The sequence below is a fragment of the Gasterosteus aculeatus genome, chromosome 12, assembly GCF_964276395.1.
Source record: "Gasterosteus aculeatus chromosome 12, fGasAcu3.hap1.1, whole genome shotgun sequence".
Lineage (NCBI taxonomy): Eukaryota > Metazoa > Chordata > Actinopteri > Perciformes > Gasterosteidae > Gasterosteus > Gasterosteus aculeatus.
Genome location: NC_135700.1, coordinates 18,264,423 through 18,281,834, shown reverse-complemented (window position 1 = coordinate 18,281,834; position 17,412 = coordinate 18,264,423). Strand labels below are relative to the sequence as shown.

The 17,412-nt window shown below is 44.1% G+C and overlaps 1 protein-coding gene across 32 annotated transcripts in view; it reads right to left on the bottom strand.

Annotated features, from left to right (window-relative positions):
* The window catches only part of celf6 (CUGBP Elav-like family member 6), a 112,127-nt gene that overhangs the window by 35,138 nt on the left and 59,577 nt on the right, over nucleotides 1-17,412 (bottom strand). For 31 of the 32 annotated variants that reach the window (XR_013451577.1, XR_013451578.1, XR_013451580.1 and 28 more), the window contains exon 3: nucleotides 515-563. Coding sequence is in view for 27 of the 32 variants with exons in the window: in XM_040201252.2 (XP_040057186.1) it covers nucleotides 515-563 (49 nt within the window). In the remaining 5 variants the exon portion in view is untranslated. Of the gene's footprint in view, nucleotides 1-514; nucleotides 564-5,702; nucleotides 6,158-17,412 lie in introns of those variants that run through there. The other variant, XM_078085492.1, reaches the window with a different exon arrangement.

Sequence of the window (17,412 nt, the reverse complement as noted above, 5' to 3'; positions counted from 1 at the left end):
AGGAGTGGAACCGGAACTAGAAAAAGAAATACTACAAAGATTTTCTACCTGGAATAACGTTCAATATGAGATACTCTTTCTTCACTAAGTTATTCATTAATACACCGAGTCAAATGGATACCCTTGCCCACCTAGTGGTTATATAAGTGTGTGTGTTTCCTTATCTTACAGTTGGGGTCTATTCCATTGCCTTGCAGCTCTATGGAGATCAGGGGATTTGTTTTACCGTTCCATGTCTCTCTTATATTCCTCTCCATGTCTCCCTGTCTTGTCTTTGAACCGCTCCCAGTGACTGTGAACCTGAGACAGCCCCTCTGCTGGCACAGATGGGAAGTCAATAGAAGCAAGTGACCTATATTACGAGCTACTCTACTAACTCCCAGTGTATCTCAAGTGAGAGCAGAATGTTAAGGATTGCGTGTACGCTGTTCCAGTGTATTTATGTGTGTTGTGTGTGTGTGTTTTAAGGGAGGTGTGGGGGGTTTGCAACGGAGACCAGGAGAAGGTTAATTACCTCCTCGTCCTTCGCTGTCGGCTGGCTTTACCTGGATGGGTCGGTTCATCTGGAGGGAGAAAGGAGTAGTGGAAGAGAGAGAAGGAAGAGATGGGAAATCCCAGGTTAGCACAAAATAGTAGGAGAGGACAAGCGAAATGCAGCAGTGTTCCTGGCTTTAATGTCTTGATTTTGTTCGGCCATGTGAGCTTCAGGCAAAAATCAGCAGTGATGATACCGTGAAAGATATCAATCCGTTCGATTCTCCATGCCAAGGTGTTAAATCCAGGGCGCTGCCTCGAGAGAGACCTGAATTCCCCTCACAGTTCAGCAGAATTAATACTTTTCAATGATAGAGCCACACTGGGTGTCAGATGGCACTTGGAGCTTAATGCCATTACATCAGCCACTCCCAGCACACAGGGAGAGGTCCTCTTTGGCCGGCCCTTGCTCTTCCTGTCCCCTCCTGGCTCCAGACTCCTAGTCACCAGCTATTTACTGCTCGTCCCTGACCCGCAGCGATCCCTCTTTCTTTGCCTCCATCCCTTGCTCCACACCCTCCTGCCTAGCCACAATCCCTTTTGCCACTAACAACCAATGAGCACACCGGTCTGGCCAACCCCACGCTGACCCAACCTGCTCCTCCTGGAAGCTATGGAGAGCCACCGAACAGCGTGGCTGTGAAACAGCTTGTGAAAGGTTAACAGTGGGGAATCGATAAACAACCTTTTGAAGAACTGTTTTATGGTGAGGTGAAAGCAAACCGTCGCCAAGCTAACATAAAAAAAAAATGCCGTGAATAAAAACTCCCCCGGCCCTCTCTGCTCTTCTTTCTACGGTTCTTTTGTTTGTTTGTTTTCTCACTCCCTAGAGTTTGCATGTGAAGACAGCAAAAAATACCTGATCTTGTGACTTATCTGAAACAGGAATACTATCCTTTGTTAAAAGGGACGGTGTTATGAGCAACCCTCGAAGACCCTCGCCTATTGAGGCTACGCACCCGTGTTATATTTGGTGTTTTATATGTTAAGCATGGGGTTGTTCTGCCTTCAGTCAGTAGTGGGCCTAGCTTTCTAACTAGGCCACGCAGACAGGTCCAACATGTGAGTGCCAGTGAACAATCAGTCAGCAAGGGCGGCACAGTTGGTGTTTGGACCCTCAGGCAACGCATCACTTGACAGCCATTGACCACGGCCAAATATAGACTTGAGACATGTATAGACAAGCATATACATGGTGACACCTTTGGGGACGTCATGTACCCGACGAGCAACATGCTGTGACACAGGAACAAAGCTTACAGAGATAACGAGAAACAAAAAACAATGGAAGAAAGCCGCACACACGCACACATTCTGAAAACAAGCGCAGTCATATCCATATAAATGTAAAAGCTAAGTATCTCTTATGCTGATAATGTGTAAAAACAAGCATCCTTTTGGTGTTTGTGGCTGAAGGGCCCTAAGCATCACTATAATCATCTTTGTATCACATTAAGCAGCAAGACAGGGAAAGTATTTCTCTTTACTAGTACATTGAAGTAAAAGTAGGATGAGGCATTTATAGCTGTTCTCATTTACTTTCTGTACTTCTAACCATGAAAAGTAATGCACTATAATTTGTTTATAACACATGTAATTGTAGTCCACTTTTATATTTACTAAAAATATATACATATTTTAACCAACACAATAGAAAAAAAAAGATATATATATATGAAATATACTTTCTGATATCATTTGCACCTTTTTAGAATATGTTGATATGAGTAGAGAGAGTTATGCATTCTAAGCATGATTATATTCAAGGTGATTTCAGTGTACATATTGTAGATGTATGTAGGTGTGTGTGTGTGTGCATTTGAGTGAGAGTGTGTCCCGGCAGCAGCTCCGGTTGGGGGACGAATTTTCTCACATAAGCGGTTCGGAGTAGCCCGAAGTCCCAAGATCCCTGTCCAGTGATCAGCTGGCTTCTAGGTCTTAAATGACAGTGATTGGTCGGGAGGCTTCATTAGTAGCCCCTGAGCCACTGCAGCAACAAGAGTCATTAGACAACCCAAAAGTACACTTGTGGTTGCCGGGCAACCAAACGGAGGAGGCCGGCAGGGAGGGAAGGCAAGCTGGCCGTTTGTCTGCGGGCTGTTAGCCAACCAATGAGCACTCCTTTCTTCCTTCGTTCTTCTCTTTTTTTCTTTACATGGGCCAAAGAGGTCACAGTGAGATTCCTCAATTCCCTCTTTCCAGCTTGTCCTACTTTCATGTACCTTTTTAGTGACTGTAACAATGAGTTTTTAGAGCAAGTCTGACTACAGCTTCCCGCCAAATTATGGACTTCAGCTTGATGCCGAGCTATGGAGTTGTGAGTCACACTAACACTGCTTCCATGAGCTGCTTTATAGTCTCCTCTAGATACATTTCCATGTGCAAACAGAGGAAATAACCTTCCAGCACGTACGCTTACTGCAACGATATCTTGAAATTAACTTTACTTTTTTACACCCCCTCCACCCCCATCTCCATCTCGCTCGCTCTCTCACACACACACACACGCACACACACACAGGCATGGGGGGGGCTCAATAACAGCAGGTGGCTTAGGTGACATTTTAATCCCTTATTACTGAGTGCAGGATTAGCCAACAGATCAAGGCAGAGTTAATTATATGAATTCATCGGAGGCCGGGCAAAGAGGAAGCCTTCTTTCCCCTAGGGCCAGGACCCCTCCCCATTACCACACCACCCAACCTTTGCCTACACACACACACTAACGAAGAGGAGAAGTGACATGCCGTCTCTCTGAGGAGCTAGCTAGTAGCGTATTAGCATCGCAGTAGCTCAAAGCTAGGATAGCGCTTACAGTTGAGCCTCCAGAGAGGCCGTAAGACAAATGGCATGTGCCGCCTTCCCGTTGGAGCCCCGCGAAATGAACTGCACAGACATTGGAGAGCAGGACTACAGGGTTTTTCATCCGATAGACGTGTGGCTGCTGAGGCTGAAAGGAGTTCAACAACCCCCCGTCTTGCTTTATCTTTGTCTCTCTCTGCCCCTTTGGCCTCCAAAACCAATATGCTTCCCACCACAGCCCCTTAATGGGTTGATCAATGCTGACAAATAGGCAGCTCATGCTGTCCTGCCTGGGAACTCACAGCTCTGTGCTGGTGTGCTGCTACACTTAGAGAGCCCATCTCTCTTTCTCCACATCTCTCCCGTTTTCTGTCTTCGTCTTTCTTTTGCTGGCTTTTTTTCCCCCCTCTCCATATTCTCCCATCATTCATGCTCTATTTCCTTTATGTCTGTTCATCTTTTTTTCTTTGCTCTAATCTCTATGAGCAAATCTATATTTTTCATTAAGTTATGATGACTAAAAGTCAGAAGGGGGTGGAAGAGAGGAACTGGCTTACATTTTTTCAGTAAGGGACCGCGTGTAAGCATCAGAGCGTATGGCTATGTGCGTTTGAGTATGCATTTATTTCAGTCCATCTTCTCTGCCTAGTCTGTCTGATTGACAACAGAGCAGAGGAGAAAAAAGAGAGCCACAAGTACACAGCTGGCCTTTGACCAAGCTTTGTGAATACCTCCAATCACAAAGCCACCACGGGGAAATGCAATCTACCAGACGCTTAAATACATAAAGAACGTTCCCCGACGACAATAACAGAAGAGTGGGTACTTATATATCTTCCTCCCCTATTGAGTCTCTGTGGTTGTAACTCTTTTTCTTTTTTTTACACAACTTTTTGTTTATCCGAGTTAAATCGGACAGAATAAATTATAATACTCATTGGAAAATTGATGTTTTTTTTCTGAATCCTTGCCACTTTTTACATTCTATTTAAGGGTTAGTTCTCAATGTTAGGACCATGTTAATCAACTCTGATTATTGCATATTTATGCTGTTTGCTGCAGTCTTCTGATATATAAACATGTAAACAAAGTGCTGGTTGTATAATAACTATCACGTCATCAGTATGAAACAATATTTCAAACAATACAGCTCTTCTATATATATATATATATATATATATACAGATCTCGAATATGAATTTTGTATTGCATGTTACCCTCCCCTGGTGTGTAATTACCTTCAATGTAGAATACATAAGATGTTAAATTGTCATTTCCTTTAGTTTGCAGCACTGTGGAAATTGATACAGATTGACTAATTTAGTCTTGGTTACATTTAGATGCAACAACACAGGTGCTACTGCCAAAACTGTGATTGAGCATTGCTGTGTTTGAGCTGTGTATAAACTCACAACTCTCCAAAATAATTATGTTGACACGACTTTCCTTAGGGTATTGTCTTCCAAAACAAATAATTTGTTTCTTGACTCGTCAATGTCCAATTTGACTGAATCAGTTATACTCATGTTTCTGCGCTCGTGTGGCTCATTGCAGCTACAGATCTACCTCAATTATGGACTGCATTGAAACCTGTTGCAGAGCTCCTGTGGCGTCACTCTGAACAAGAACTCCTGAAATGAGTATTCTGACGTGGTGAGAAGTTCACTTGATTTATCACGAGGTTAGTTTAAGTGGATGTTCGCCCTTTCAAAATGACACGTTATGAACGAAGACCAAAAAAATAATAGTAATAACGGTGCCGGTTGATTAGTTTAGTTTTTTTAGTTTTTCATTGTATCTCACGCATCAAATAACCTCATAGTGTTCAGTTCATTAGGTAGCATACTCTTGTTGAGCCATTGTTTGATGCCTGTCATTATCATTCTGCAGTTTTGCATCAATGGATTTATTGGAGCTGTTAACTCCATTTACAACCGTTTAAGCTCAATTGAAGATGTTTTTTGCAGACTGGCTTTTCTAAAATAGCCCATTGCTGTGGCTCATTCCTAAAGCAGGTTTAAGGAGTCCCTGAACTTTGATTAACAAAGTCATTATACGTGACCCGACCTCTGCCATTATCAACGGTAACTTTGGAGCTTGAGGTAATTAAGAGTCCTGATATTGCATTTAACAAAATTTTTGTCAATACTTACACTTTAGAAAGAAATCTAAAAAGTATCAAACCCACCCACATTAAATAAAACTACAGGAAGCAAAAAATGTATTGGAAATGTTACACTTGTCCAAATTGGATCCTTTATGAACTGAGGAATTTAGATTGTACTGTTGAAAAAAATGATCTCACTTTAGGCCAATCTAACTGGCGAGCGAGCGACCGGATGGTGGACAGCCTGTACTGTACCTACCCAAATTACTGCTTCCATCACCCATCGCTCACACGTCGGGACATCCTGCCCCTCCCTTCTGTGGGGAAGAGAAATGGGGCCAGCGCAGCAGGAGACTTTCTCCCAAATTGGCGTGCAAGTTCACGGCAGCCTCCCCGTGAGGCCCGGCGAGTCAGGAGAGGTCGGGCCTGCCGTGTCTGTTAGAGGAGATGAGTTAGAGCTGCTATGATCACACTTTGCCTGTCTCCCTCCACAACGCATGCGGGACGGCCGCGTCAGTCCCACTGTGACGAAGAGGGAGAAGGGACGCTGACAGCTCGGCAGAGGGCGGCTGGTGGTGAAATGCGGCCTATTTTTAGCTCTGAGCCTGAGCTCCTATTTCAGGACTGGATACCGGGGGCTAGGTTAAGGGAAGCGGTCCGTCAACAGCAAAACAAACAGCTAGTAACCACAAAGGAAGCAAAACCGATACCAGCATCGGGTTCAATCCAATGATGCGCTGATATTCTCATGTATTCATATTCGGAATTGTACTTTGATGGAACCGTGGACCATTCCGTCAGAGGTTCCACCAATCCATTGCCAAGATGGCATAAGGTTTACGAGTGTTTTTAAAGGAAAACACCATATCTTTTATTAGTTATTATAACCAAGTTATTGTTGTGATGGTATCATATAGGGCCTCAGCATCGGCGCTAACTATTGGATAGTACTCAAATGTTAGTTTTTATACTTTTTATACTTGGTTAATGCAGTGACCCTGGTGTGTAGCATCATAGGGAAAACATATTTTTCTCCATTATTTGTCCGGGACTTGGTCCCCCCCTGGACCAGTATTTAGACTTCTAATTCCACTATAAATCCAGAACTGGCTCTTTCATTCTCGGAGGGGGCCCAATTGAGCATTTGATCAAATTATATATACAACTCTGCCCTTCTTGGCCCAGTCCAACTTAATATAGTCTCAGGTACCGTAGCCGTTATAGCCCTTTTCTCCCATCCTATTTGTACCTTCACTCTACCGGTGCCCAACAGTCCTCTGGAGGCGGGACAGAGGCAGACAAAGACAGAAAGTGGATGAGAAATCGAGCTATCATGTTATCATCTTCTCCATAAAAACTTTATTCTTCCTCTGACTGTATGTGGATTGCTGTGTAGATTACACAATGGCCATTGCACTATATTACATTTATTGCTCCCTTTTTCCCGTCATAACCTCCCTTCCTCTTCTATATGTGAATATGAGGGTGGATGGAAGGAAGGAGAGGAGGGGTCCGGGAAGGTGGATCAGGGGGAAGCGGGGCGGGTTGACAATTTCACACAGTGACACCGGACTAACAAATTAGTCAAAGTGTCGAGTTTTATGAGGTCTGCTCTTGTGAGGCGACTGTCTCCTGTCTCACTTTTCCTGACCACAGGAACACTGTACCTGTGCTGTGTGTTAATCAATGCGCGTGTGTCTGGGAATGTGTGTAGGTGTGTGCGTGTGTGTGTGTGTGTAGTACATAGTTGTGCATTTGAAAAGGAAAAAAAAATTAAGGAAGTAGCAAAATAATAAGTCAGAAAGGACCAGCAAGCATTAGGTAGAGACAAAAAGGATTGAGAAATAGTGGATATAAGAGACTGTGGGAGCAGGAAGAAGAGGTTTTTTCTCTGACGTGTGCTTTTCATTTTGCAGCAACTCCATGAATCATTTGCATGAAGTAAATGATGAAGACATGAAATAATTATAGTTGTTTTTTTTAAGTGAACATGTGTTTGCATGAGATTGTTTTGCAAAAACAAAACAAGCACGTGATAGTAGAAGAAGCATTGCTCGCATACACCCCAACACAGAAGGTTAAATGCCAAGACAAAAAGTCAGCGCAGGAGTCGCAACAATAACCCGGTCCCTCCCCAGGAGCATCTGTCACTCTGCGAGGCCCCAGTACAAATGTTTCGTAGCTAGACGGGAGAGCCGCTGAAGTGGCTCACGGTATAAAGAGGTGTGGGAGAAGGATAATAAGTGGAGGATAACGACACACCATGCATCCGTCAGATTTATGATCGCACATCCTCCTCTGCTCCTCTCAGATGCCGGCCGGGCCGGCTTTACGCACCGAAATGCTGATGAGAGGAGTGAGCTGTGTGCAGTCACAGAGCGAAGGGAAGAAGGAAGCTGGACTCGCTTTGCCACACAGAGCACACGCTAACACACTCAAAATAGTCAAAATGCCCCTCAAAAACGCTCAGAATGAAAGAGAGGACACGAGAAACGGGCAGCCAGGAGGGGGCGGCGGGTACGGCGCTGAAGATGACAGAGCCTGCGATCTATATATTGAATATGCAATGCTTATGTATATTCAATCATCATTATGGTAAAATACAGATGGCAGCATTGTAAAACGTTAACGAAAATGTTAATTCTGTTCCTGGAAAATGCAACTGTGCTTTTAGCACTTTTTTCCATCATGCTACATGCCACGTTAGTTTGTTTTCTGCTGTAAAAGCTGGCATCATTGCAAAGGTACATGAATGCAAATTCCAAAAAGTTTTATGAAGTTGGAAAGCTTTTGTTTAGCCCTCGAGATACACATAATGAACTACATTTCTTGTGATAAGTATTACGTGTAAATAAAACAGTATTGTTTAAAATGAAAAATTCTAGAGTTTTTCAAATGTTGCCAGAGGCAGATGTCTACATAAACAGCATATTGTTTATAAAAGGTTTATCTTGGGTCAGATATACAGGTTTGTGCTTGTTTTTTGTTCTGAATATATTGAGACAAGAGTAGTTGTTGTTTTTTAATTTCTTTAATTATTAGTAAATTACTGTTTAAAACAGATACACAAAGGGAAAATATATTGTATTTGCATTCAGTACATATAGATTTTATGACACAAAAACATAAATCAAAATAGAAAAACACTGACAGAAGTGCGAGGCCGGGGATCATGTAGCGTACGTGCACACACATACTAAACTCAACAGAGCATGCACAGCACAAACAGCAGGCGATATTGTGATCACACACACGTACACACTTGCTTTTTCCATCACAGTCATACAAACATTCAAATACAAATACATAACCGAAATGAATGAAGCCATCTAGCAGCATATTAGACTCCAATGATCAGATCAGGTCACAGAAGCAAACAGGCGTAGGCACTGTTAGGCTGATAATGAAGACATTCGCTTGTGTTTACCTGAGAGAGCGTGTCGCCACTCTGAAAGCTCTCTCCATTGTAACATGTGCATTTGCAAAAAGCCTTAACAAAGCAGACGCAAGTGGTATTCTATGTAAAGCAAGTCAAACAGGTGCCATAATTAGATATTAATTACATTTTTTAAAAACGTTCCAACTTCAACATTGTGCGAAGACTTGCACAAACTCACACACACACACACACACACACACTAACTCACACATGTGCACAGATGCCTTAAGACACATACTAAACACACACACACACACAAACAAACAACACACCTTGCAAGTGTGCTCCAAGACGCTGTTATCACAGAGGACTGTTCAGAAAATGATCACATCAATCGAAGTGATAGATAAAAGACTGGGAGCAATTGATAAAGTGCCACAATTATTTGGAAGATGAATGGCTGAATTTGCTTTTGAAATTGCACTGGATCTCAAGTGCAATGGAACAGAACTCATCATCATCAATGAGCCTGCCATTAGATTGCTTTCTGTCACAGCCCAATATCAGCCCGGACAATTGGATCCATCTGCCAAATGGGATCAAATAGACCTACTCACACAACATCAGAGGTGATGTATAGTGACCGCGTGTAAAACATATTACATTGCAAATGCTCTATACATCATTGTATATGTTCCCCTGTGCCTGGGTGTAGTGTTTGCCATCACCATGGATGAGTATGCTCAACAGAAATGATTTTAGGTACATTAAAAGAGCACAAGTACGACGTAGATGGAAATGATACATCTAGATATATGCAAGGAGAGAAAAATGCCTGATGCTTAAAAGCCACAAATGAACCCATCAGCTGTGTAGGATGACAAAATCTATAGTATGAATGTGCAGTTAATGGCGGGCTATAACAACTGTTAGAGAGGAGTTGTTTTTTTTACATCTCCCACCGACGCCGGAAATTTCATTGCTTTATTATTATTATTTAAAAGAATATTTGCAAAGTTGCAACTCATAAAACTCACACTATCGTATCACATAATTTTTGTAAGGCTATAAATCTTTTCGCTTTTGCAGTTACACGCCTCATAATGATGCATTGGTTAACAGGACCGGAATATTTGAGGCGCATAAAAATGGTAATAGATTAAACCGAGGGAGTGTATGAGGCCATAGTGGGAATGTGTGCAAGTGTGGGCGTAGCTATCGGTGAAGCAGTATTAATGCAGCTTACACGGGTCGTAGCGAACTGAAGGGAGCATCAGAATGCACTGTATCTTCCCCCTGCGCACACATGGACAAAGCAACAGAAGAGGCACAAACGCAGCAGGGTCTGGGGGGGGGGGGGGGGGGGTCTGATGATTCAGAGGATGGACAGCTGTGCAGGAGTACGACGGCTGAATGATGGCACAGATCTGCCCCGAGAAACGCTCCCAGCACCTGGAATGGGCTATTGACCTTTTGCGCCTTTTTCTATGGCACTCACTTCATGTAATTCACATGCGCCGTAAATCACGCACACATCGGCTCCGACCTGTAAATATGGGAGGATGACACCGTACGCTCCCTGAAAGACTTTATATTATCTCCTGAATATTCCATTTTCTCCATTCACATACCGTTTACCCTTAATTTTGTCTGCATAATGACCTAACCTGTAAATATACAATGCAGAGCTGCATACATTTCTATTGTCTAGTGTTCAGGTTTGAGATGGTGAATGCTGACTGTCTCTAAAGCTGTTGGAGACACATGACATATATTCATACTCCCACAATTTAACTTTTTCTACTCACATTTACAATAGAATGAGCTACTTTCTGCCCGTCATCACGTCGTTTTTTGTCTCTGTCAAACTGAAGCCCACAACCCGCCTGGCCCCTCCTCAATACACACACACACACGTGTCCATGTGCGATCAGTGTCTGGGGGAGCTCTGCAGGGACCCGTGCTGTCAGAGAGCAGACCACAGAGGGTCCCTGGTCCCTGCTCCACCTGCTGTGACAGCTAATTAGGCCCGGCCACAAAGCCCGGCCTGTCTGGGTGCTGGAGTGGGTGTCATGGCATGGCATGGCATGGCATGGCGGGGCAGGGCATGGCATGGCATGGGATCGCACGAGGATAGCATGGCCAGCTGATGAGGTGCCCTGCAATGTTGTCTGGGGACACACTTAACCCGGGAACACCCGGGACCACAGTGGTGCGTTCGTGTCTTCGTTAAGGTCCCCTTCAGTCATTAATTACGCTCACGCACTTCTGTTAGTCCTCCGTTTAGGCTAATCAACAAGCAGGGCCCTCCGCTGACATCATTAGCTCTCATAATAAGCACGGCATTGGGGGAGGGGTCCCTCACAGCCGTTTGTGAACATTAACCCTTCCATGGCAATAATGAGCCACCCTCATCTTGTGGTGCACCTCGGGCTTTTTGTCCTGCTTCTGTTGTCCGACACCCTCCCAGCATGTTCGTCTTGCAGCGCTGTCATTAGCGGACGGCCGCGGCGAGTGCCAAAAACTCAGGGTTGCTCGAGGCAGACGAGGAAGCTTAAATAGCATTGGCAGAAAGTTAACACTGCAATGGGGCCAACGTATTTTGGGGTGGGTTGGGGGATCAAAGGCTCCTGTGGAAATGGGATAAGACAGGGCGGTCTAAGCCCTTTGGGTGTGTGTGTGTGTGTGTGTGTGTATGTGTTTCTTTGGGTGTGTGTGACTCATATTAGATATGAGGAGAGGAACACAGGTGATGGTGACAGGGACCGCCGCCGCTTGCCTCGACCAGCAGGGAGTATGGAAACGGGAGAACGGCTCCCCGAGCGAGCGCACAACCTCCTGGGGTGAGAGCTGCTGTTTGGATGCAGAATTAAGCACACACAAACACACGTGCACATAACTACACACACATAAATACACAGACTAATCTCATATTTGCCAGAATTTCCCCAGGAAAAAACAAACCTCATTTCTATAAGTCTATGTTATCACTTTGGGATTTTCACACACATACACTGTCACACACGCACGCACACTCAAAGAGCCACCAAAATGGACTCACAGCTGACTACACATCGACCTCATTCTAACATGTAAATGTGTGGTTGTCCGTAATTAATCCCACCTCCCACAAATATGCACGTTTACTTTTTATGCATCACATGTCTCGCAAAATTCAGAATTGTGTGCACGGGTGTTTTTGTGTTGAAGAAAAGTCAGCAGCGAGGGGGAAGAGTCCATGTGAAAGGCGCACATTAGCCCCATAGACATACAAGCAATTAACTTCAAGCTACTCTATAAAGTCTATAAAGTAGGTGAGGCTTCAAACCGTTGAAATGGAAAGCAGGCGAGCTGTGTGGTTGTCATGTTAACAGAGAGGCCGAAATATAAAGCACGAGCTTTCGCTTAGGAACAACACAATTGCTGTCTCTCTGATCAATGAGGGATGTAGCTAACGAGTAAGCCATCTCTCTTTTATCTTATCTCTTTTGAGAGTTACACGTGTGCAGTACTGATCTGGAAAGTGTTAGCGGGGGTGGTGTCATTTTTACCCAGCGTTAGCAAAATCTCAGCAATTCTATAGTCAAGACTAACTAACTAGATGAAAAGAAGAAGAATGCATCGAGCACTGTGTTTGAGCGCTTCATCCATTGTTACTAATCACCTGTGGAGTGTTGGGAAAGAACTTTGCATTTATAGCCAGCTTTGAGGACCACAGACCAATAATGTACTAAATGAGAGCATTGGACCGCGCTAACAGTAAGCAGAACGGGCAAGAAAAAGTGCAACAAAGTCCTTCATTAGACTCCTACTGTACGCGCAGCTTCAGGTTAACTCTGAAAATCCCGGGCAATTACTGCATTCCAAAATCTGTGCTCAGGGCAACGTGTTGCCCTCTCTGTTCTTTACTTATTAATCGCTGCCAGGCCTGCTGTATAGTATCCTGATTGGCTCTTCATGGCGCATGCTATCTCATTGTCTTCCTTCTGTTGCTCACCTCCCTTGTAAGCATTGCTGATCAGTAACTTTTTTTTTTCTTCTTCCTTCTGAGCTGTAATTTAGAAGGGCATGCATGCGCCGCCGCTCTGCGGGCTATTGAGGCAGAACTGTGCGAAACCAGGCTTTAATGTTGCCGTATTGGTGAATGCTATGTGACATGTGAGCTGTGGTAAAAACGCTCAAGTGCAAGTCATTTTAAAGAGGTTGGTAATGGCAAAGACAGAACTCTCTCCCCTACAACAGAGTATTCTCGGATCAAACCCAGAGCAATATTAAGACAAAAGAAACTGTGGTGTGGTACGTACTGATTAGTGTTTGTTTTTTCATACTTGTTGGTTAATTTAGCTCATTTGCAGACCCACAACAAACAAGCATATGCACACATGTAATTTGTGTCAAGAGAGGTTTGGCGTGAAAAGGGTTAAAATACTATTTTCCTGCACTTATCGGCACTTGTAAAAGGATAAGGAGAGGAAAAGTGAGAGAAAGAGGGAGGGAGAGAGGGAAAATGCCATTTGGGGGGAGAGCCAAGTGGGTCTGCTAAACGAGTGGATTCTTATGCAAATACATGCTAATTTATGCACACAAGGCAGTGGCAGCGCCCGAGGCTGCTTTGATTGGCAGTTGCAGGTCTGTGTGTGCTGAGGAGGGACGCTTGGCTCCGGGTGCTTTTGTGAAGTTGGGCACGGCTTCCTCTCCATGTTCTACATGCTCCGGATCCACCGGCTGCACGCGTCTGTAGCCTCGCCTCTCCTTTCGGACTAGTCCCAGCAACCAGCAGGGCTTCCGTCCAAAAAAACCCTCCACACACCAAGAGCTCAGCCATCTTCAGTTCCTCCATGGCTGGAAGCCGCCTGGGCATCATTATAAAATCAATGCCCCAGCTTCATCGTGCCCGGCTGTTTGTGTGTGTGTGTAAGCAGAGGGGGCAGTGTTCTGGGCTTGTTTGTGTTGATTCTAGGGGGCTGTGTGCGAGCAGCAGCACAGCAGAGGCGCCGATGCAATGCTCTCCACGCTCACTAATGGGCTGACAGAGAGGCTCTAGGTCAGGGCCTCCCATTACTTCAGGAGGCAAACTGGCTAAATGAATAGGACCGTGCACCTACTGCAACCCAGAGGGAATGTAAATGCCATTTGTCTCGGTTGCAAGGTTTTGTCATGCAGAATGGTGGTACATCTTGATAATGTAAACATACATTCCTGAAAAAGGTGATGCTAGAGTAATTGGGTTCCTGTTATTTATCTTTTTTGGTGTGTTTTTTTTGTATTGCAAGGCAGGAGGAAAAAAAAAACAAATTTAGTCGGGCGAAGATGAAGCCATTACTCTGTCTATTACTCATTCACACAGGCCCCCAGGCCAATACAAAAACACTTGGAAATCACCAACATAAAATAGAATATGTTCCCTAAAATACAGTGCATTTTATGCTACCTCATAAATACACTCTGCCATGATGAGGTTTGTTTTAATGAAACAAAGAGGGCACTTTTCTCACTATTTCTCTACAATGATGTATGAATCTAGGAAAATACTAATGCATGTGTGTTAAAACATCTCATTCTAAAATACTACCGTGCTTGTCCACACACACTCACACACACACACACACACACACACACCACATGTTTGTGTACATGACAAACAATTCGCGCTTCCATCTCCCATCTTTTCACCCGTGCCAAAGCAGGATGGTTATTTTTAAAGTCTGCAATTATACTCTCTGCAGAGTGTATGCAGCAAAATTACTCGCTTGGCACCTCAATCCCACATTCCCAGTGCACCCTATCTCAATGGGAAATAAAGCAAAACCATTTAAACAGATCTGGAACCAACACATCCGAACCTTTTGTTTGTCGCACCTGGGGACCACAAATGGATTTCACATCATACAGTAGATTGAAAATTTGTGTTTATTTACACCAGAAACCCTCTCATCCCAAATATCACAGTGATTTTGCCAGCCATAGAGTGGCCCCGTATCTGCCCATGTCGTCCTCACGCAACTAATCTCCCCTCTTCCACCTTTTGATGACACCAGAAAAACAATGTGATCTTCCCTCATCACCCGCCACACGCCGCCCGGCATTGGCTTTTCGAAATTACACAGAGGCCCGGATGCCTATTTCGCCCCAAAAGTCACAGTAGAAGTAACGAATAATACATTCTTTCATTACATTATTGCAATAGATTTGTAACACTTGAGACAGAATGCAATATGCAGCTTATCTCCATGCATGGCAAACATAATGTGCTTCCGTAGCGTCTGTCTGTGTCACCAGGCGAGAGGGGAAGAAAAGGGGAGAACAGAGGAAACAAGTGTGTGTTGTTCCTGACAGTCCGTCGGCTTTACGGGGCAATTATTCTCCCGGCTGAGAGGTTGGATGCTGAGGCTGGGGACGGCCTATTTCGCGTGTGTGTCTACGCTCTCAAGCATGTGTCATTTTTAACATGTCTTTGCGCATTTTGTTTTCTTTTCACCCGGGCCAGTTTAATAGCAACTCGTGTCGGCAAACATTTACTGCTAGTGTCAATGGATAAAAAAACCTGTCGCAAAAATTCGATCAAAATCTCTTGTCCATAGTGATACACTACAACAAAACATCAGAGAACATAAGGAAATGGCAGTGACTCCAATAACTCAATTATATAGGTGAAATCGGAAAAAGTTTGTGCGCCGTACTTTTGAAGGCTTTTTGTTCATTTAACTAACCTGGACCTAGACCAGGAAATTATTATATTAATTTCCCATATTCTGCCGACCAGTGTTGAAAATCTGGCATTATTAAAATCCCCCACTTAATCATCAAGCGCCTTTGTTTTGCCGCCGTAACTGTGGTCCATTTTGAAATTTAATTTCCTGAGGCAGAGGGTCGAGAGCTGATGCCATTTAAAGTAGAATAATTGAAGTGTTTTTTATTTTTCTGCCTGCGTGTGTGAGCAGCGGCGTTGGTCGTCGGCCCGCTTTGTTCTCTAGGAGACGGAAGGGTGGAAGCGCGCTGGCCGCCCGCAGAAATCCCTGCAGCCACTATCGTTTAATTTGACGAGGGGGCGTGAGGTGAGCTGGAAGAGGAAATGCATCTTTCTGTTGCTGCATGCCACTTGAGACCTCATTCACTGCCTGAGGCTATTGACCACACCATGTCAGGTTCTACGCTAGAAATGCGTCCCCACACAACACTTAAATTGCATTTGGACCTCGGCTGGGGTGAGAAAATGCCTGGCCGGAAATCAATGGGAGGATACAAGCCTCGGTGGACACGGGAAGGCGTTAGCTCTCATTGCAGCTATTGATGAATGCCAGGTACATTTCATCAAAGCACTGTAGCTCACTGAGTTTCGTGTTGACTGTACTCGCGTGGAATATGAGATTGGGTAGTTGCTTAGAGAGATATTAATTCTCGCAAGTAGGGATATGACTCCAGTGTTTTTCTTCCAATAGCCCGATAAGCCTACAAAGATCCTGAGGAAGATGGGTTAAGCATTTTAAAAAAAAGAAGTAGATGGATAAATAAACATTGTCTCCCAACTTTGCTTCGCTGATCTGTGACTAACTGAATAGCCATTAAGGTTTTAAAAATCCCAGAGTGTGAAACAGACTGGAACACATTGAGCTTCGTCTCAGCATAATAGATTTTCATTTCCTTAATCAACTTCCTTTATTCATCCTTTTTTTCCAAGGAATTAATATAGATCAGTTTAGATGGGAGCTGTGAGTGGCAGCATGTGGAGAGCAGGCTCGGTGGAGGAGGGCAGACTTTTTCCTTCACCAGGAGCAACATCTGTTACTTCCCTGCTCCAACGCTATTTACAGTTCGCTGCCATTATTTTTACCTGATGAGGTTCTATTCAATTTTCCAATCCACACTGTCCGCCAAGACACCGACAACAAAGGCGCTTAACAAGAAATTATTCCACCCCGCCGCATGTGGTTTCCGATTTGGAATTGGCCGAAACATATATGACAACCGTTGGTTGCTATGTAACAAACACAAAAGAACGTTTTGTATATTTGCGTCTGAATAACAGCGGGGCGAACACACGCCTCTGGACTAACTTGCACTCTTGCACTTGGACATTACCAGTTTAAATAAATAAAATAGCTATTTCAATATATTGGCTGCTATACCAAAATCACACAGCCGATGTCCTGATGTCCCCCACTGCTTTGTCACCATTCAGGGGAGTCGTGGCAAACTGACGCGGCCCCGTAAAGAGACAATATCTACACCGAGATAAGAACTACACAAAGTTTTCTCCTCGCCATGTATCAGGCCCCCATTAAAGAGCCACCGGAGCCACATATTATGTACACCTCCTCCTAAATACTGAGCATAAACCTCAAATGAATACTTGAAAAGTTTGATGTGCCAGCTTTCAGCTCCAGGCTGGATGGGCGATTGTTACTTTTCACTGTGAATTTTATGTGCGAGTTACTTTTTTTGTGGATTTTGGAAATCATATTCTCTCTGTGACTTTAGGGACTTCACAGAAAGAGTATTTCTGTGTGTGCTCGTGTGTTTGTGTGTGTTGTACGTGTCACTGTGTCTCCGACGGTGTGCAAAAAGACAGAAGCGAAGAAAGAAGAAAAAA